The sequence below is a fragment of the Enhydra lutris genome, unplaced genomic scaffold (assembly GCF_002288905.1).
Source record: "Enhydra lutris kenyoni isolate GAN:26980312 unplaced genomic scaffold, ASM228890v2 scaffoldscaffold12, whole genome shotgun sequence".
Taxonomy (NCBI): Eukaryota; Metazoa; Chordata; class Mammalia; order Carnivora; family Mustelidae; genus Enhydra; species Enhydra lutris.
In genome coordinates, this window is record NW_019154096.1 from 24,569,926 (window position 1) to 24,590,774 (window position 20,849).

General features: G+C 53.6%; 1 protein-coding gene across 3 annotated transcripts in view; it reads right to left on the reverse strand.

Moving 5' to 3' along the window:
• Positions 1–3,907: 3,907 nt before the first annotated feature.
• The window catches only part of LOC111145253 (leucine rich repeat containing 20), an 80,564-nt gene continuing 63,622 nt past the window's right edge, over positions 3,908–20,849 (reverse strand). For all 3 annotated transcript variants that reach the window (XM_022500042.1, XM_022500043.1, XM_022500045.1), the window contains one exon: positions 3,908–4,143. In XM_022500042.1, the coding sequence (XP_022355750.1) occupies positions 3,989–4,143 (155 nt within the window). In that variant the 3' untranslated portion in view covers positions 3,908–3,988. The remainder of the gene's footprint in view (positions 4,144–20,849) is intronic.

Sequence of the window (20,849 nt, forward strand, 5' to 3'; positions counted from 1 at the left end):
GCTACGCTCAGGGATTCTGGGGCAGACCCTCCCAGGAGCCACTCTCCACGCCAGGGCTGGCTTTCTGAGAAGCAATAGGCACGTTTGGTGTAAAAGGCAGCTCCAAAGCAGGGCTCTAGGGTCCCACACGGTATTTTGGTGAGACTGAGAATCAGTATCCGTTATGTGCCGTGATGGATGTTACCAGAATTCTGGTGCTGTTCTTTTCACAATAGCTACAGACTCAGTATCGTGGACACTTGAAGACTTGAAGCTAACATAATGTCGTATGTTAATTACATCTCAGTAATACTTAAAAAAAAACCCTCGAGTCCCACACACCTGTCTACATTCATAAGACTTGGTTATACCCCTGCCTGCCTTCTTCAACATAATGGTATCGTTCCAGGAAACTCCTGCCCGAGAAGGGGAAGTTGTAAATAACTTTATTGTTCATTCCGGGGCTTCCTGAATCATTTAAAGGAACAAACCACTCAATTCTTCAGTAAATAGCATCGCAAGAGTTTACATCTTACAGACTCTGATTTCCTTGTCTCAAAATGCCCCTCTGCTGTGTCCGCCCATCCCAAACCAGACCATAATCCTCACCTAGTCTCAGTCAAGGTGTCTGTCCTCCACTGCATTGAAAACCCACCTGAAATCACACTCCGAAATCTAATTGCCGTGATTTCTGTCATCCCATGGGACACACTAACTAGTCAGATGCTCTTGAGGCGGAGTTTTGTCTCACCAAGGGGCCGAGCCTGTGCGATTTTCGGCGACCCAGAGTTCGACCAGAAGAAATGGAGACCTCTGAGCTTTGGGGCGAGGGGTGGGCAGTTTGCATCCAGGCTCATCCACAGGGGACAGATACAGCAAGGCCCCAGAATCAAGAAATAGGGATCGATGTTCCAGAAAGGCCTTCAGGGATCTTCTGGTGCAGTCTCCTTATCAACAGGAAACAGGCCTGGAGAGGGAACGGGATCTGTCCAACTCCCAGCTTGCTAGGGTTGTTACCGGGTCAAATGAGTTCAGCTCTGCCATGTGCTTAGACGCTGCCTGGTACCCACTAACCTCAGTGTCGTTACATAAAAATAATGGATTGCGTGGCCCACAATTCGGAATAAACTCAAGAGGCCTTTCAGATTTAGGAAATAAACCCGACTTGAACTCCGAACTCTAACTTGAGCAGGCAGCGGACCCCCCAGAAGTCTTGATGAAACAGGGTGCCGGCCGGCCCACCCCGTGTCTGATTCTGGAGATCAGGGCAGGGGCCAAGAATGTGCGCAGCTGGCCGAATCCCTAGGTGTGCTGGTCCAGAGGCCTCTCTCCGAGAGCCACAGACACTGAGGAATGAACTGCTAAGGGTGTCATTTCTTGCATCGGTAAGGGAGAAACTGGGGGGACAGCAGGTGCCTTCATCCTTTCCCAGGTCTGTGGTGCCAGCCGGGGCTGGGGTCTGGCAGTCTTGTAATAGCACAGTTGCAAGCCATGTATCACACCTACCTGGTCACCTCTGCGGCCGCCTGTAATTATTCTGAGTATCACCCTAGGGTGACTCCTTTTGAAGCTCAAGCTTTCAACAAGAGGAGCCCCTCAGGTTTGACACACAGGCTACAGGGCGGGGTGGGGGCGTTTTCTGTGCGGAAAGAAATGAACCCAGCACCAAGCAAGCAGATGAAACCAAAGCGTTCTTTATTGCAGACTGAAGCTAAGGGCTCATTTACACTGTGGGCTCTGATCTGGGGGCTTCTTCTGCACCTCAGGCTTTCCCACACAGGCAAGGGCAGACTCTCCCAGCAGAGTAGAAAACAACTTCCAGAAGCAACCCCTTCAAAAGGGCCTGATGTGAGGACGTGGGGAAGCAGGAGCTGGCTATGCGGAGGGTAACCAGAAAGGCAGTGGCCAGAGGGCCAGGCAAACCCAACCCTCATCTCCTGGGGACTTCAGGTCATTCCCTTCGCTGCAAGAGTCACGTGGACTCTGAAAAGATCTGAGAGGCCTGAGGTGTCCTGGGGCTGGTTTAGGGATGGGAGTGGGCACAGCCTCAGAGACCTGGAGTAGCAGGGGGAGGGCTGAGAACCTCTGTCCTCCACTCCATGGATGAGCCCAGGGTCACCCCTAGGCCCTGGCTTCTCAAACGATAAAGTGCTTCTAGGAATCACCTAGGAATCCTGTTGAAATGCAGGTGCTACTGCTGGAGGTCTGGCGTGGGGCCTGGGATTCTGCATTTCTAACAAGTTCCCATGGATGCCAGTGCTGCTGGTCCCCAGACCACACTCTGAGTTGCAAGGCTCTGGCCACACAGTGCCTTTGTGCCTCTCAGAAAAGTGCACTTCTTCTTTGATGCCGCGACACAGGGTCGGGAGGCCAGGCCAGGCCAGGCCAGCCCGGATGGGGCCACAGTTCCCACTTGTCCACAGCGGAGCCCTGCAGGCCTGAAGATCCATTGGACCTCCCTGCCCTGCAAACCCCTTTCCCAGAGCACAGTCAACACAGCATCTCTTGGGACGCTGAGCACTCTGAGCCAACAATGGTCCAACCTGTCAGTCCTTGCTAGGAGGCAGGGGGCCTGAGCAGAGGCGGGGCCCCAGGGCTGGGGAGGGGCCAAGGAACACGGCATTGTGAGAAGGAGGGTCTGGGGCTGGGAGAAGCTTGACCCTGGGCATGGAAGTGTGGCTTCCAATGTGTGGATGTAGGGTTGGGTGGCCTGGCCTGCCCCATGTCCCGGGTCTCAGGTATCTCCCACAGACCAAGACAAAGGTCCAGGCCAGGTGGGCTCTAAGTCTGTTGGCTCCACAGATGAGAAGGTGGGAGGCGGATGTCTGGGGGATCAAGAGGTCGGGGTTCTCCACACCACAGATATGATCAGCAAGACCCCCAAGCCCCTTGCTCATAGGAAACCAGCTGTCCCTGTTTGCCAGGTACTGTCTCAGCGGGAGCACTGCAGTCCCATGTCCCGGGAAACCTCTCAGTCCCAGTCGTATGGCCCGGCCACATCCTAGACCCCAGGTGGAGGGCCCAGAAGTGACTAGGTGCAGGGTTTTGGGTGGAGGCTTGGGAGTGGGCTAGCCACAAATCCGATGGTCTATAGTGTGTTCTGCCCCGGGGGTGGGGGACCAATGAGGAGGCGGCCAGGCTGCGGCCAGAAGGAGGCCATGGTGGTAGCCAACTACCTTGCACCCAAGCCACAGGCACGACTGGCTTGGCTTCTCCTGGGCCACCTCCTGTGTGGCTCAAGGGCTGATGCCAGGCACACCTGGTCTGTCCTGCGGAGCCCTCAGAACTGCCTGCCCCGCTCATGTCTTCATCACCAAGGACCTGATCTGCTCCTCTTCCTGGCCTGATGATGGGCCTTGGGCTCCTCTATAAACGTCCGCAGCCCCGCTTGAGCACAGAGCCACACTCTCCCCACAGCGTTCCCACGACTCCTGGCGCCGGCTCCCGCCAATCCAGAGACCCACGGGGCTGCGGATGGCGCCCTGTAGAGGGCCCCATGCAGGTCATTCCTCAGGAAGCAATAAACAGAGGGAGGTTGTCTTCTAGTCCTCTCAGGGTGGCAGCTGGCTCTCAGTGCCAGAAGCAAGGCCTCAAACCCACAGTGGCCCAGAAAGTGATCTGTGGGCTCCGAAGGGGCCTGATGACCTGAAGGCAAGTGTTGCCCAAAAAGCCTTCAAGGAGCTCAAAGGACTGGCAAAGCCCCCACCCCCACCGCTGCCCCTTTGCCCAAACAAGGCTCATAGAGGGTGGGCGTCTGTCCAGATGCACACAGAAGCTGCAGGTGCCCAGCATCCAGGCTCCAGCCCCTGGGGACCCCAGGGCCCACTACTGCTCTAAGCTATCTATCCCAGGCTGGCTGCGCCCCCTTCCAGCAGGGCTCTCTGGCCCACCCGCCCCCAGCACCCCCCACCCCAGGCTTGGCCTCCCAGGGGCCTGTGGGACGCCCTCCCCTCAGGGTGCCAGCCCAGGTGGCCTCAGTCCCTCGCCGGGTGGCCATGAGAAGGGAGGCCTAAGGTGGAGGGGGCCGGGCACCCTCGGGGGACACGAGCATGTTGAACTTGATGAGTGGCGGAGCGATGACGCGCACCTCAGAGCTCAGGGGGTTGAAGCGGAGGTTGACGCTGCGCAAGGCGGGCATGGTGGCCAGCTTCTCCACAGGCACATCTGTTGAGGAGAGAGGACAGGTTGGGGGGCCGGGGTAAGCAGGCAGAGAAGGACAGGCAGCAGGAAGACGTGGATACAGCTCTCCATCACCCACCGCACGTGGGGGCTCAGCGGCTAGCACCCAGCCCCGGGTGGGGAGCCCTCAGAGCCCACCACACCGTTACACCCACATGGAGGGAAGCACCCCCCTCCCCCAACACAAATACAGTCAAACGCTAGCATTGCCTCGTCTCTCAGCACAGTCGCTTCTGGGTAGAACCGGAACAAGTGAAAACAGGTGCTCAAGCAAGGACGTGGGCACAGACGTCCCCAGCAGCCGAGTGTCCCGCCACAGGCAAGCGACAGACTCAGTTTAGTTACGTCCCAACAGCAGAACGCTTCAGCTAGGGGAAGGAATGAGGCATGAGTCCGTGCCCCGATCTCCAACACAAGATGCTGAATGAAAAAAGTCAGACACCAAAGTTAACAAAGCGTACAACTCCATTTGTAAGAAAAGTCCGGGAAAGTCACCTCCACGGAGACTGAGAGTGGACAAGTGACTGATTGCTGGGGGCTGCGGGAATGGGCGTTGGGTCTCCTTTGTGGAGGAGGAAAGTACTTTGGAACTAGGTAAAGTGATGGTTATGAACACTGTGAACTAGATACCACTGAACTGTAGGTATGCTTTACGATGGTTAACTTTGTTACATGAGTTGTACTTCCATTTAAAAAAAAAAAAAAAGCAGGGGCACCTGGGGGGCTCAGTCATTGGACGTCTGCCTTCGTCTAGTGTCATGGTCCCAGAGTCCTGGGATTGAGCCCCACATTGGACTCCCTGTTCCCTGCTCGGCGGGAAGCCTGCTTCTCCCTCTCCCACTCTCCCTGCTTGTGTTCCCTCTCTGGCTGTGACTCTGTCAAATAAATTTTTTAAAAAATCTTAAAAAAAAAAAATAGCAGAGGGGCGCCTGGGTGGCTCAGTAGGTTAGAGCCTCCACCTTCAGCTCAGGTCATGACCCCAGGGTCCTGGGATCGAGCCACCCATCGGCTCTCTGCTCTGCAGGAAGCCTGCTCCCCCCAACCCCCCGCCTGCCTCTCTGCCTGCTTGTGATCTCTGTCTGCCAAATGAATAAATAAAATCTTTTAAAAAAAAATAGAACAAGGCAGCAGCTGTATTAACTTGCTAACAGTCTACAGCACCTCACCCCTAACCTTTAGGATCACCCCATCTTTGGGTCAAGTCCCTGGAGTCCCCGTGAACAGCTGTGAGCCTAAAGGACATCACTAACCTTCATCATTATCACAGGACATAACTCGCAGGGCTGCTTGGGGATGAACGGGAGAGCACATGCATTCTGCACAGGACTCCCTGAACATCAGATGTGACTATGAAAGGAAACAGAGGCCCAGAGAAGTGAAGTAACTTGCTTAAGGCCCCAAAGACATCATTAGCTGAGCCCAGATTAGAATCCAAGTTCTCAAAAAAGACAGCAGGAGTCCATGGAGAAAGGGGCCAGGCTGGACACAGAGGTGAAGGCTCAGGTAGGACCTGAAGGGTAGACGGGTTCTGAATGAGGGGAAGGGGGTATTTGTGGCCAGAGGGAAATAGGGCAGAAGAGTGGGGCTAGGATGCCAGGGCGAGAGCTGGGGGCAGCGGGGGGACTGGAAGGTTCTGTCGATGGCATCTAGAATGACATCGTCCCAGCCTGGATCCTGAGGGCACAGCTCTGCAGGCAACTACGAACACCAAAGCCTGTAGGACCTCTCAGCCCAGGGAGCCAGGCCCTCCCATCTGGGCCCAGGGACATCTGTGGGACAAGCAACCTGTGCTTCCGTTCCCTGCCTTGGACCACCCGTGAGGGAATCTCTACTCAGGTGGCTGGAACCCAGGCCACCTGGGTTCAGGCTCTGGTTCTGCCATTTTCTAGCCGTGTATCTTTGGGCAAATTGATCCAACTTTCTGTGACTCAGTTTTGTCATCTGTGAAATGGGAGAAATAACACCATCTTTCCAACAGGGTTCTTATGAGTCTTAGAGAGATAATACAAGGCACTCAGAACAGTGGCTGGACGGGGTAGGCAGCCAACAACCAGGAGTCAAGGCTCTCACACACACAGGCCTGGGGACCAGTGCCCCGGAGGCAGACAACCCCCAACCCCACCTTCCTCCAACCCTGCAAGCCACCCACACACCACGTGACCTCCCACCCCAGCCCAAGACAGGGCCAGGACCTCACCCCTGAGTCTTGAACAACCTCGGGCCATCAGTAATGGCAAGAATCAACTTCTACCTCTTTTGGGCACCTGTATTGGGCAGAGGGAGGGTTTTCTGGTTTTTGTATTTCATTTTAGACGACTTCGGCATGTTATATGCATATTTTTAACTTAGGTAAATGGTACTGTTACAGATCTCATCTGTTTCTGTAGTTTTTTATTAAGCACCATTTTTTTTTTTAGATACACACACAGCAAAATGCCTCAAGTGCAGGTAGATGTACAAATAGGCACACACTCCTGAGACTTCTGTCCAGAACATGCTAGAACAGATTTCAAGTATTTCCCCAGGGCTCTTGTGCCTCTTTGCAGCTTATCTCCACCTGCTTTTTCTCACCACTGATTCACTTGCTTGATCAACTTGATCCAAGTGGAACCTACCAGTATGTCTCGCTTTAGACCTTCATGAGACAATTTTTTACTTGGGGACATTTTAAATACGATTTTCTCAAGTTACTTTTTTCACCTTTTTACTTGGAAATAATTCCTTACTTATAAAAAGCTGCAAAGGGAGAAACAGTATAGAGAACACCACATAACCTTCCACCGAGATTCACCGGTGGTTAACATTTTATCCTATTTGCTTTATCGTTTGTGCCTGGGCCTTCTCTGCACACGCACGTGCGCGTGTGCACACACGCGCACGCACGCACGCACACACACTCACACACACACACACACAATTGTTCTGAGGGTAACATACATATACCATGGCCCTTCATCCCTACTTCACTGTGTATTTCCTATGAATGAAAACAGTCTCTGGGGTGCCTGGGTGGCTCAGTTGGTTAAGCGACTGCCTTTGGCTCGGGTCATGATCCCAGGGTCCTGAGATTGAGTCCCGCATCGGGCTCCCTGCTGCTCAGTGGGGAGTCTGCTTCTCCCTCTCCCCGGCTCGTGCTCTTTCTCTCAAATAAATAAAATCTTAAAAAAAAAAAAAAAGACATTTTCTGCCATAACCACAGCTATTGATTTTTTAAGTTTACACTGATAGAACCCTTCCCTAACACATGGCCCATATTTCAGTTTTCTTGCATGGCTTAATCATGTCCCTTTGAGCATCCCCCCCCCCACCAGGATCCAATGTAGGGACAGGTGTCGCCTCTCTGTGCTCCTTTCATTTGTCTTTTGTGACACTGACATTTTGGAAGAATATGAGGACAATCATCTCTGTCTTTAATAAAGGGTCCCATGTTTTGGGGTACCTGGCTGGCTCAGTTGATACAGCAGGTGACCCGTGATCTCAGGGTTTTGAGTTCAAGCCCCAAGCCAGGTGCTGGAGCCTACTTTAAAAAAAAAAATTGTAGGGGCGCCTGGGTGGCTCAGTGGGTTAAGCCTCTGCCTTCGGCTCAGGTCATGATCTCAGGGTCCTGGGATCGAGCCCCGCATCAGGCTCTCTGCTTGGCGGGGGGGAGCCTGCTTCTCCCTCTCTCTCTGCCTGCCTCTCTGCCTAGTTGTGATCTCTCTCTGTCAAATAAATAAAATCTTTAAAAAAAAAATTGTACTCCTCCCTCTCTGCCTGCTTGTGATCTCTGTCAAATTAATAAATAAAATCTAAAAAAAATAATAAAAATAAGTTAAAAAAAATTTTTTTAATTGTAAAAAAGAAGAAAAAGAATCCCATGTTTTGTGGTTGTCTGGCACTGCTCGCGGCGAGACTGGGACTATGGGTCCTCGGCTGAAAGAGGTGGTAGGGTTTTGGGCTGTCACGCCAGAGGCACACAGTGTCCACTCATCAGCCCCTCAGATGTGATGTTAACCATCATCGCCCAGTCCGGGCGTTACTTGATTTCCCCACCGTGTGATTACTGGTTTTGTTTTGTTTTTTCCTCCCTTGCAACTTGTAAGAAGTCTGCGGGGACACACTTTAGGAGCATGCGAATATCCCGCTTGTCAGAATTAACATCCATCATCCCCAGACGTAACACCTGCTGACTCTTGCCTGATCTGATCTTTACACAGGCTGCAAACTGATTTTCCAGCGCCAGCAGCCCCTCAGCATTTTGCTATAGGCAAGAGCCTTCCCTTCTCTCCCAGGATCTATTTATTGTCAACGTGGATGCCTATGTTTCTAGCAGTTTAGGGTTCCCTGCTGAATTTCATCACTTCAGTGCCCAAACTGCCCCAGATTTGGCCAGTGGGAGGCCCTCTGATCCGGCTCCCGAGTCCTGTGACCAGCTGCTCCCACGCCCTCTCTGGATGCCCTTCCTGACTTTGCAGTAAGGTTCATCTCCAGGCCTTGCTGCCCCAGCCCTGGCATCAGCCACCAGGAAGTCCTCTTCCTCTCGGTGGGAAGAGCATCCATGCCTAATACTCATGGTGCTGGTGATCAAACCATGTTTTACAAGCCACCCATGAGGCCCTGTGCACATCTGATCTCTCTGCTTCGGATTGTGGCCTAGAACACCAATCCTGCGTCCTCACCACATTCTAGCTCTCCACTCTGCCAGTGACGGACAGCCAGGTGCCTCTGGCCTTCAGGGTCGGTGTGCTAACGTCTTTGGGTGGATGCCGGCAGCAGGGCTGATTGCTCTGTCCAAGGATATGTGTGTGTATTTCATCTCATTGCTCTCTAGAAACCGTGCTGAGTTTCCAACGGGCTCCAGCCACCCTGGAGTCCCAAGGCTTTCAAACGAGGCTGCCTGGGCCTGCCGGCCCCAACCTCCAGGCCGAGGGGCCCCTGACCTCTGGCAAGGGTTCTGCGTGTTCTTCCCTTCCCCTGCACGGTGAGGGGTGGGCAGTGCCTGGGGCTCCATGGTCCAGGAAGAGGGTGAGCGGGGCCCACCCTGGGCTCTGCTGTCCACCCTTCGGAAAGTGCCCCACAACAGAATCCTCTGAAGACATCTATTCTCCTCCCTTCTGAACTTGGTGACTGGGACCCAGCTACCCCCTAGCTCTTCCAGGAGAAGGCAAGGGGAGGCCACAGGCTCAGTTAAGTTCCTCACAGGGGCCTGTCCCTCAAGTGTATGCAATGCTCCCACACTTGATTCTTCCCAGAGCCAAGGGGTAGAGCATCACAGGTGCTCCTCGACCCACCTTACAGACGAGGAATCTGACCTTCAGGGGTGGCTCATTCACAGCACCCCCCAGAGCCCAAGCCCAGCCTTGGTGGCCGCGGGTGGGGAAAAAGCAATCCAAAGGCCTTAAGTCTGCCTCGGTGGGCGGCTTGGTGACCGTGGGAGCCTCCCCAGCCCTCCACAGGCCGTCAAGCCCATGATGCTCCCAGCAAAGTGGGAGTTTGAGGCCATCGGGATCTCTGCTGGTGGGTTGGTGGTTTTCTGTTTAACTCACGAGTGTTGAGTGCTTGGTGACTTAAGCGCCTTAGGCTAAGTTTCTCCATCCTCACAACAGCCCTACAGCTGAGTACCAGCTTCTCTCCGTTTTATAGATGAGGAAGCTTGTGGAGAGGTTAGGTAACTTGGCCACGTCACACCGGTGGCAAGTGCTGGAGCCAGGATATGAAGCCAGGGCAGCTGGCTTGAGTCTGTGCTCTTCACGCCACCTCCCACTGGGCCCTCCAGCCGGGCATCCCATGCCCCCATCCCACCACCAGAGAACCCTCCACAGGTCCCCTTAGTCAACAGGAGACAGAAACCAGTCTTCCTGGGACCCAGCAGGAGTGTGTGGCTTGCGGACCCCAGCACTCACAGGTCTCTGAATCACCCAGCGAGGATTGGCTCCCTGCCATAGTCCAGGGACTCCCCCTCCGAGGGGGAAGCCAGGGGCACATAAACTCAGAGCTCTCTAATGCCGCCACAGCAGGCATGGCATCTTTGCTGCCCTGCCCTGAAAGGGTTTCCTGGAGACTTCTGATTCATTCTAGAATCTTCCATGCCTCCTTGTTCTGCTCTGCGTCACAATCCAGAAGAAACCTGTCCCTTTGTCTATGATAAAAATTTCTGAAACTGGTAGCCCCAGACATACTTTGGGTGCACGCCTCCCTCCCAGATTGTTTACTTCATGTGATACGTTGAGGGGAGGGAGTAGGTGGTGGTTAAGGCGCTGAGCAGAGCTTTGGAAACAGAAAGGTAAGACTAGCTTTGCCAGCGCCTGACAGTTGCCTCAGGCAGGACCCCTGAACCTCTGCTTTCTCACCTGGGAAATGCAGGGGCGGTGGAAGTGAGGGATGACTTTACAGTGGCGGCGCACCTGCTGCATGGGCTGCTGGCCAGGGGATGGCTCCTTCTGCAGCCAAGCGCCCCCTCATCCCCCCAGAACATGCCTTCCCCCGCCCCTCTGCCCCCACGCTTGGCCAGCTTGGAGGCCAGCAGTGGGTTCGAGCTCCCCAGGAGATGACCTGGAGGGAAAATCTGTGCAGGGCAGAGGTGCTGAGCCCCAGACTTCCCCACAGTTCCCCAGCCCCTCACTGATTGGAGAAGAAAGCAGAAGGCTGTCCATTACACATGTCCAGATAACCTGCAGCCCACTGACAAATACAGAGTACAACCCTCCTCCAGGAAGCTCCTGGCTTAACGTTAATGCCTTGCTGGAGGGATAAACAACCTTGGTTTGACAAAAGCAAGTCCTCAGGTATCCAGTGAGTCTTCTTTAGTATACGAAGATCCTCTTGAAAATTCCCTTATCTTTACTGCTCCCCACCCCCATCCCAAAGTGTCTCATGAGTCCCTCCCTGCTCGCAGTCCCAGGGCAGCAGCTCCTTCCGCCCACGGGTCCCGTCCCTGGGCTTTAATAAAACCATCTTTTAGCACCGAACACATCTCAAGAATTCTTTCCTGGACGTTGGCTCTGGACCTCACCAACCTCACCAACATTCCAAAACGACCTCACTCACCACCACTCAGGAGAGGTCAGGAGCCTGGGATATGGCCTCCACTGAGAGCACCAACCTGAATGTCCTTCGAGCTCCTATTCATGGGTTGCTGGGCAGGGGCTATACAGATTATGGCAGAGGGACTGTGAGAGCTGGGAGGAAGTTGGAAACTGAGGCACAGTGGGGGAAGGAACTTCTACCCAGATCGCCAGCCCCAGGGTGGCCAAGCTGACGAAGACACGGAGGCCTGCTCAGAACGCAGAGGAGGCATGCACAGGAGTCCCTGGGCTGGGCCGGGCCCAATCCCCTCCCAGGAGCTCGCCCTCCCTTAGCACTTTGAGGGACCAGGCTAAGAGCTCCTTGAGCGCCCAGCTCTCTTTGTGAGCATGGGGCCTAGTCCCTGGCCTGGTGCGCCACCCCCCACCCCCTGCCCCAGTGGCACAGGAAACTCAGGAGCTCCTGAAGACGGGGGCTCCTCTTTGTCCTTGAATCCCCAGGGTGGGGGGTGAGGCTGGTCATTACCTGTCTGAGGCAGATGCCTACATGTGAGGGAGGCAGTGGGAAGGACCCAGAGCCCAAGGCGCACCTGCAAGTTCAGGGAGAGAAGGAAGCAAAGCAAAGGCTTTCCCATAAGCAGGGTTTGAAGCACACTTCCCTCCTGGGAGCAGAGGAAAAGCAAGTTGAACCGACCCAGCATTCACCTGTACTCATTTTTCTGCTGATGTCCTGTCCCACCCAGCCAGCAGCCTGCTCAACTCCCTGCAGTTCAGTGGGCGGGGCGGGGCGGGGCAGGAGTGGAGGCTCCCCACAGCCCTTCAGGCCTTCCCCAAGAGCTGCACTCCCATCCCCCTCCTCCATTGCTGGGACGAAAAGGGCTACTTACTTGCAAGCCTTACCTTCTTCACTGATGGGTGGCAGCTTTTTAACGGTCATAGCAATGGGGCCAGGGTAGGGGGGCCCTACACCATGCTCCCTGCCCCTGATCACCCAGGTAAGAAAACCCCTTTGCACGGGCTTTTAAGAGTTGAAGTCATTTCATGAGGTATTGTAACCTGCATGTGACACAGAAGGACATCAAGGCCCGGGAAGGCTGAGTACCTTGTGTAAATGGGCCCAGCAAAGGAGGCTGCTGGGGTCTCCAAATAACCCATTTTGCAGATGAGGAAACTGAGGCTCCAACTCTTGGTGCTCACAGATTCTCTAACTCTACTCTGGCTCCCCTGAATTTTTCCAATTAAAATGAAAATCCTGACTTTTGTGCTTCTGTGTTCGATGCTCCCAGTTTAGTTTAGAATCCTGCTACATTGCCTTAGCCAGAACCCTCCCCGCTTGGTATCTGATCAGATTCTTCATCCTCCTCCACCCCCCCCCCCCCCAACCAGGTAATGTCTGCTTACCCTGGCCTCCAGCCACAGGAAGCCTGTGGGATCCCCCAGCCTCACTCACCTGATACCTCCTCTTTGTCATTTCCACCCAATGCCCCCACCCTGCTCCTGTGCTCTAAGTTCCCACGTGCCCATAATGCATTTGGGATTGAGCCTGGCTCTACAGTGAGTCCCCTTCTGCCCGACTGCAAGGGTGCTGGATAAAAACTGCTTTTACCGCTTCCACTACTGCCCAGCTCTGGTTTTTCTTCGACAGGGCCCAGGGTTACCAAGACAGTAAGTGGTGAAGGCCAGATAGTTCCCGATCCCAAAGTCCATGGGCTTCGTCCCCCAACACTGAGGGCAAGGCCAAGGCCAGAGCTGGTCTCCACCTGCCTGTCTCTCAGCCCCCGAACAGGAAATCACAACAGGCACATTTCACTGGTGACTCACTAAGGGCTAGACCCCGGGCTGAGGGCAATATAGCCTCAACTGTCATTACGACTTCAATTCAGGGTGTGGGCTGAGGCTCAGAGCTGCTAAGTCACCCCATCTCCTCAGCTGCCACTGCAGACCACTGGTCCTGCCTCAGTTTCTCCAGAGGGGGTTGGATTGGGACATTTCTGTTTCTGGACTCCTGACTCCCCTGCATCCCTGAGCCCAGGGGTCCAGCAGCCTACAGCACGGCTGATGCTCATGAGAGTGGTGGGGGGGGTGGTCTTCCTGTGATGCCACTGCCTTAGGTCTGCTGGATGTGACATGAAGCCCAAGTGTGGCCCCGCCTTGGAGCAGGTCCCCAGGACTCCAGGCCTAGAGACAGCAGTGCTGCCCCAGTTCCTCGCTGTTGTTTCCAAATCGACCACCTGGCCAGCCTCTCCAGGTCCTGCAGAGCTCTCCGAACCACTCAGTCTCAGTCAGCGATGGCTTCTCGAGTACAGAGCTGGGTGTAGGGGGAGCTCCTTGCCCTGATGGAACCACTCAAGTTGCAGAAGCAGCTCCGAGGCAGGAGCAATGGGGCCACCAAACTGTCAAAAACAGCAGAGTCAACAGACTAGAGCAGCCAAGCTAGCAAGCAACAAGCCCAAGAGGCCAACTAGAAGTTTTTGGATAAGGCTTAAAGAAGAAAACTTATGTTCACAGCATCCTGACAAGAGAGACAGAGATGGTGGGAGGGTGGAGGAGGATATGAAATGATCTGCATTTTGTGGGATGGGAAACTGAGGCTGGAGAGGTTAAATAAGCTTCCCAAGGCCGCAAGATGCGTCGGCATCATGGAGGTAACAGAAGCCAGTCTTGGGACTTCGGCGCATGTGGAGAGGAAGAGGGCCTCAATTCTCCCATCTCCTGTGGGACCCACCCTAGTGACCATTGGGCAGTGTCCTGCTCACCCTCCTATTCCAGCTCCAAGGCCACCTCCTCTGTCGTTCCCTGTGGTCCCCAACCAAACTCCCGTAACACTTTACCCCAGATAGGCACTGCACATTGTGTTCTGTGACCAGTGAACGTGCTTCCTCGCCCTGTAAATGCAACGCCAGGCACAGTGCCCATGAGGTGCTCAGTAACTATGTCAGATGAATGAATGGATGAATGAATGAATGGATGGCTGGATGGATGGGTGGATGAACAGATGGATGGATGGATGGATGAATGAAAGGATGAATGAATGGATGGATGAAAGGATGGATGTGAATGGATGAATGAAAGGATGAATGAATGGATGGATAAAAGGATGGATGAATGGATGGATGGATGAAAGGAAGGATGGATGAACAAATGGATGGATGGATGGATGAATGGATGGATGGATGGATGGATGAAAGGATGGATGAATGAATGGATAGATGAATGGATGAAAGGATGGATGGATGAATGAATGGATGGATGGATGGATGAAAGGATGGATGGATAGATGGCTGGATGGATGAACAAATGGATGGATGGATGGATGAAGGGATGGATGGATGGATGGATGAAAGGATGAATGAATGGATGGATGGGTGAAAGGATGGATGAATGAATGGATAGATGAATGGATGAAAGAATGGATGGGATGAATGAATGGATGGATGGATGGATGGATGAAAGGATGGATGGATGAATGGATGGATGGCTGGATGGATGGATGGCTGGATGGATGGATGAAATGGATGGATGGATGAATGAAAGGATGGATGGATGGATGAATGAATGGATGGATGAATGGATGGACGGATGGACGGATGGATGGATGAATGCATGAATGTTTTGTCTCCTAAACTACAGCATAAGCTCCTTCAAGCTTGGGACCACGCTGGGCTCCCACCATCACCACCATTTGCTTAAGCGATTCTGACCACAGCACACTGGAGAGCTAGGGCCCTTTCCCTGGTCTGACCCACCCTGTGCATACCCGCCGGTCAGGACCAGGCATCTGTGGACCAACTATGACAGGTTGCAGGCCTGTTAGCAGCAGTTATCCAGTTCAGAAAATGAGAAAACACTGATCATCTAGAACCAATCACTGGTAATGTGTTGGTAGATGGCCTTCCCCACTTACTAATATGCATGTGTGTGTAGGTGCATCTAGATTTCAAAAAAGGCCTCCTAGATACTACCCCATAACATGATTTCTTGATGATGTAAATACCTTGTCAGATTGCAATCAGCGACATTTCTAGGACCGCATGGGAGCCCATGGCATACAGAGGGACACTCGGGTGGTTCCCAGGGTTCAGTATTACAGATAACGAGAGGCGGAGTCCACAGGCATTCTGGGCTTCCTTCATCTCTCAGCCCATGACTGCAGAATGTAGGATGGTGGGTTCTAGAATCCTTTGATGAAGCCAGAGTCCTGCTCCTCTGACTTTCCCAGGGCCCCCAGTACCTTGTGGTGATGGTAAGAAACCGCTGCTGTGAGGCCTAAAGCCACAAAGAGAGCCCTGGTGGAGAAGAAGGCCCTCAGCTGGACTGAACACCATGACTGCCGTCTGGGTGAGGCACAGGACACTGCCTCTTCCTGTCACCTCACACGGCTGCAGCCGGTGACCCCAAGCCCTGCCAGACTCTCCTCTCATGGCAGACAGCCATCTAGACTCTTGCCTGTGTCTGTGGAAGTGTAAGGTAATCAATAATAGCGGAATCTGAGCAGGAAATGTTTAGAGGAAATTACCTCCCTGAGGTCGGCTTGACCTTACCTCCCCAATCATTAGCATTACTGCCTGGCAAACTTGTTTCATGCCGATGAGACCTGCTGGAGACAGGATGATAAAAACGATCACTCCAGAGCGCTAGTCTTCATACCTGTGGTGTTCAGGGTGTAACAAGACCCTGAGAGGAGGAGGGTTCTGGGCGCAGGGAGGGGGCAAGGGGAGCCGCCCAGCAGAGGCCAGCCCTTGGATTCCTGCTTTGGGTGCGGCTGAGCCCCATGACCTCTGAGGTCCCTTCTGCAATTAGGGTCCAAGGCTCCCCAGCCTGGTGGCCCAGGGCACAAGCTCTCTGGATTCCCAGGCAGCTTAGAAACCAACCCTGGGGGCACCTGGGTGGCTCAGAGGCTTAAGCCTCTGCCTTTGGCTCAGGTCATGGTCTCAGGGTCCTGGGATGGAGCCCCGCATCGGGCTCTCTGCTCAGCGGGGAGTCTGCTTCCCCCTCTTTCTGCCTGCCTCTCTGCCTACTTCTGATCTCTCTCTCTGTGTCAAATAAATAAATAAAATCTTAAAAAAAAAAAAAAAAAAAAAAAACATTAAAAAAAAAAAAAAAAGAAGAAAGAAACCAACCATGGCGCCCCACGCCCTGCCACAGGCTGGAGTATCCTAGAGCATTCACAGGAGGCAGCTGGCTCACCTCTGACCTGGACAAAGGTCTCTGGTCAGAATTCCTGCCTTTGCAGGACTCTGGGGAGTGTGGAGTCTGCACCTTTGGGATACGCCCTCACAATGGCACCCGAGGCACTGGGTAAAGATGCGGGGGGTGGCATCCCAGCCTAGTGCCTGAGGCCAGTGTCTGGGAAGCCATCTCAGCCTCTCCAGGTGACTGTGGGCACATTCATGCTCAAGAATCCAGACTGTCTCGCAGCTGGGGTCTGTCCCCATTCCTCGGCCTGGATGCAACAGTCGGCAGCTGGAAATCTAACCAAGGTTAAGGATGCAGTGCTGAGCTGAGCTGAGCTTCGTGTCCCCACTCGAAATGCCGCAAGAGACAAGCAGGCAAACTATGGTAACGTAGTAGAAAAGTCAGGCCTGTAACCAGAGAGCTCCTGAGGCACACTCTCATTCACATCCCTCGTTCTTGTCATGCCTGGGTCTGTCCCTCTCAAAGGCGGGGGCAGGGACTGACCCCACCCCAGAGCCCAGGCCTGAGCATCCTAGTGGGGGTGGGAGGGGTCAGGTGGTGCAGGAAGAATGCGGAGCGCACAGCCCTGCTCCTCCTGCAAGCTGAGACCCATGGCCCTCAGGGAAGACGGTGTGGACTGGGAGTTGGAAGCCCCCCGCTGACAGAGAGACCAGCTGGGGGGTGTGGACAGGGCAGAGATCCCATCCTTAACCTTGGATCTGCCATTTAGAGTCCCGGGACCTCAGGCACGCCCCTCGACCTCCCTGGAGCCCCACCTCTTGTCTTTCAAATGCTTCTCTGCCTCCTGGGGTTACAGGGGCCACCATGGAGGGGACCATCATATACACCCCAAGGAGAACACGGTTACCAAGCTGTGGAGGGTGCGGCAGACACCCCGGTGAGCAGACGGGGCGCACAGAGTGTGGAAGAACCCATGATCGAAGCAGCACAGTGTACGAGCTAGACAGCAGCTCCCCTGGTGTGAGCATAGCGTAAAGGGTAGACTTGCGGGGTCACTGTCGTACAGCTGAAACCCCTGTTGCATCGTGTGTCAACTGTACTCAGGAAAAAAGAGAATCCACTGATGAACCTAGAGACACTTTTTTCCTCTTCACTACAAGCTTCGGGGAAAGAAAGGAGGAGGAGAAAAGTCCATGCCGTGAGCCCCCCCACCCTGCATCCATCCCCAGCTGGGCCGGCAAAGGTGGGCTGAAGGGGCGTCAACCCCTGCACACTCCCCCCTGCCAGGCTGAGAAGCGGTCAAAGACGCATCATGACAATTTTCTTCATAAGTGATAGAGTCTTACTGGCTGCTCTGGAGACAGCTGGAGAAGGGAGTCAAGGTAGCTGCCCCTTATCTTCCCAGTAGGATTTCCAGTCTTTGCTCCGCTGTCCTCTCCTTACCCCCTGCCGAGGTCCCTGTTCCCCGCCCATATCCCCTTCACTTGGGCCACTGGAAGGCACCTCCAGGGCCACCACCCCCACCCCGCCCCCAACCCCAGGCTGTTCCAGGCCTCTTTTAGGGCTTCCAAATGCCCAGAGAATGATGGTTTGGTTGTCAGCTCTAAGTGTCTGCCATGTGCTCCCTCCACTGGCAGGGTGCGAATGGAGGACCCGAACTGTCTAATCTGCGGTGTGTATGGCCAGCATCTAGGGGCGGGACAGGATATGCAGATGGAAGACTAATCACCTCTCATAAAAGTTCTTCTCCCTGGGCGGGGGTGGGGGGGAGAAATGAAAATGGCTCCTTTGAAAAATCCTTCTCCATGCTTGCAAAATAAGGTTGCTAACACTAACTTTACAAAACTGCTCAGGTTTTAGGCCATTGTCAGAGAACTAAGACCTCCCTGACTATTGGAAAAAATAAGAAGAAAAGCTCCTAAGATAACCACCAGGGAGGAATGAGCTACCTAACCCACCCCCAGGGAAACCAGCTTCTGGGAAACAAAACTTAGGTGGAAGGTAGGAGATGGGGAGATCAGAGCCAGGGGTGTGCTGGCTAATAGTTCACAATCCACTCCCCGAGGAGGATGTATATGTATATGCAAATGTATAGCTGATGTATAGCATCTCCGATGTGTCCTGGTGCAACATACTCCCACTATGGCCAATTTCAAGCTACTTCACCTGATTGAGCACCCCCAGAACACCATGGGGGAGCCATGTTGAGAAGCCCACCCCAGGACTGCTGCATGACAGATGCTGGCGCTCAGGCCAACTCCACACTTAAACTAGATATCTCTGACATAAGCTTGTACTCTGGGAACTGGCCCACTGTTTTATTACCCATATGTTGGTGGTTGCCTTTGGCTTCTGGATCAAGTTCCTTCAGAAAATGCTAGGTAAGCATGCCATGCCATGGGCAGGAGAGAGTAATTTGTGGGTGCTGGGGCAGCAGAGCACCATGCTCAGAGTGGGGTACATGTAGGGGACAGCAGGGTCGGTGTAAAAGGGGAACCCCAAGGGAAAGATGCAAATCCACAGAGCTCACCCCTGCCCCCCTTCCAGCCGAGTGTCAGCTGTCAAGGCCAGGCTGTGGCTTTCCTCATCCTGATGGAGCTACAGACACACACAGCGGACAGACACTGGGAGGAGGAGGAAGGTTACAGCTTCTTCAGGAGGGAATGCGGGTGATCATGGAAGGTCTGGTCCAGCTCCATGGTTCTATCTCGCCTGCATTTTGGAACAAGCTGGAGAGTTTTGTGGGAGGCCGCAATAAGGCTTGACATGAGGACCAAACCAGGCCCTGACTTGTGCCTCCTTTAAAGTCCGAATAACCTAATAAAAGGTTTAGGACGGGAAAAGTTGAGTAGCACTGAGAAAGAGTCTGTGCTATGTGTTGTGCGCTCGCCTATGTGACTTCCCACACGCTTGCTAAACAAATGAGAACAATTTGGTTGGGGTCATAAGTTCATGGCTGGTCCTTGCTGCCCTAGTAAAGCCCATAAATTACTTTCAGGTTTGCTGTATCAATACAGAACAATTGTACTGGCATCAGCCATTTGGCGTCACGAGGTCTGCTTATAGTTAATTGTGAAACTTACTATGGGAACTCGTGGTTGTTTAACTAGACACAGATGTATTGCTTCTCCTATTGTAATCTCACTATATATATGGCCTTAATGCTTTGAATAAACTTAGCACTGTTGGACATCCTCCTTAGTGCTCCTCCTGCCCCCATCTCTTTGTCTCTTAATTTCTTTTCACCATCCTCTTACCCTCACGTTCCTGGTCAATTTGTTGCGCCGGCTGCAACAGAGTTTGAAAAAAATCTTCAAGCCCAAAACCCACCAGCAGAGAACCTGACTTAATTGGCATGGAGTGTGCTCCGGACATGAGGGTTTCTACAAGCTCCCCAGATGATCTGAACGTATGACTTAGCTTGAGCACCACTGGTCTTACCTGTGAGGCTTAATGGGAGAATCTGGTGAAAATCCAAAATAGCACTTCTGTCCTTACATCCTTCTCTCTACCCCAAGGGAGCTTCCTTCTGACCAAAGTTGTGTGTCTCAGCTGTGACATCGCTGCGGCTTTCTATCTCCCTACAGTGATGTGCAAAATCTGCTCTCCCTGCACAAAGTGCGGTCCTGAATAACCAGAGTTCTGTGGCAAGGCCGTTTGGGCTGCAACCCTGGCTCTGCCTAGGCATCACGGCCAAGTTACTCAACTTCCCTGTGCCCCGGTTTCCTCGCCTAGGGAGAAAGACCGTACCTGCCTTACAAGGTTGTCATGACAATTCAACAAGAGCACACGTGAAAAATGCTTAGAGAAGGTAGGACGCAAAGTAAACAGTCTCTGAGTACCAGCAGGCGTCACCAACCATTCCATAAGCCCTGGGAGACCGCGGCACGTGCTCTGCCCATCTCTGACTCCGGTGCGGCGCCTGGCACACGGCAAGCTCTTTGATCGGAAAACGACCATTGAACCAACGGACATTTCTAATACCTCGGTTTGTGCCCGTGCCCCCGCACACCGCATTTCCTGAGTCAGGCACGTGCGGGGCTGAGCTCTGTGGCTCAAAGCGAAGTAGCTGCTCTCCAGCACACTCTGGACGGGGCCAGAAGGCTGGCTGGAGACTGGCTGGCTGGCTCATGGAGCATGCAAGTGTTTTATTGTTTTAAACAAACGTCGAACAACCCTTTTCTTTCTTGCTGTTTCCCTGTGTGCTGCCGACAGAATGCCAAGAACATCCTGGATAATTGGAGGCTCCCAGTAATCGAGGCTTTACCACACAGTGGTTGGCACAGAGAAAGCCATTCCGTTTGGGCAGAGACCCAGGGTGTGAGGTGTTTTGCCCAGAGACCCACTTGCTTGGTCCCTGTGGGCAGACAACACATGAGCAGGGGCCGAAAACAGGAGCTTGCCTCCCCCGCTGTCCGGGGTGGGGGCATGCCTAACTTGCACTAATTGCTGTTAAAGCCTGTTTATTTACTCTCCCTCATCCTGGCTCTGTGGGTGGCCCGTGCTCCCTGCACCATGTGTCTGATGATTACCTCCCCGAGCTGCCTGCCTGCT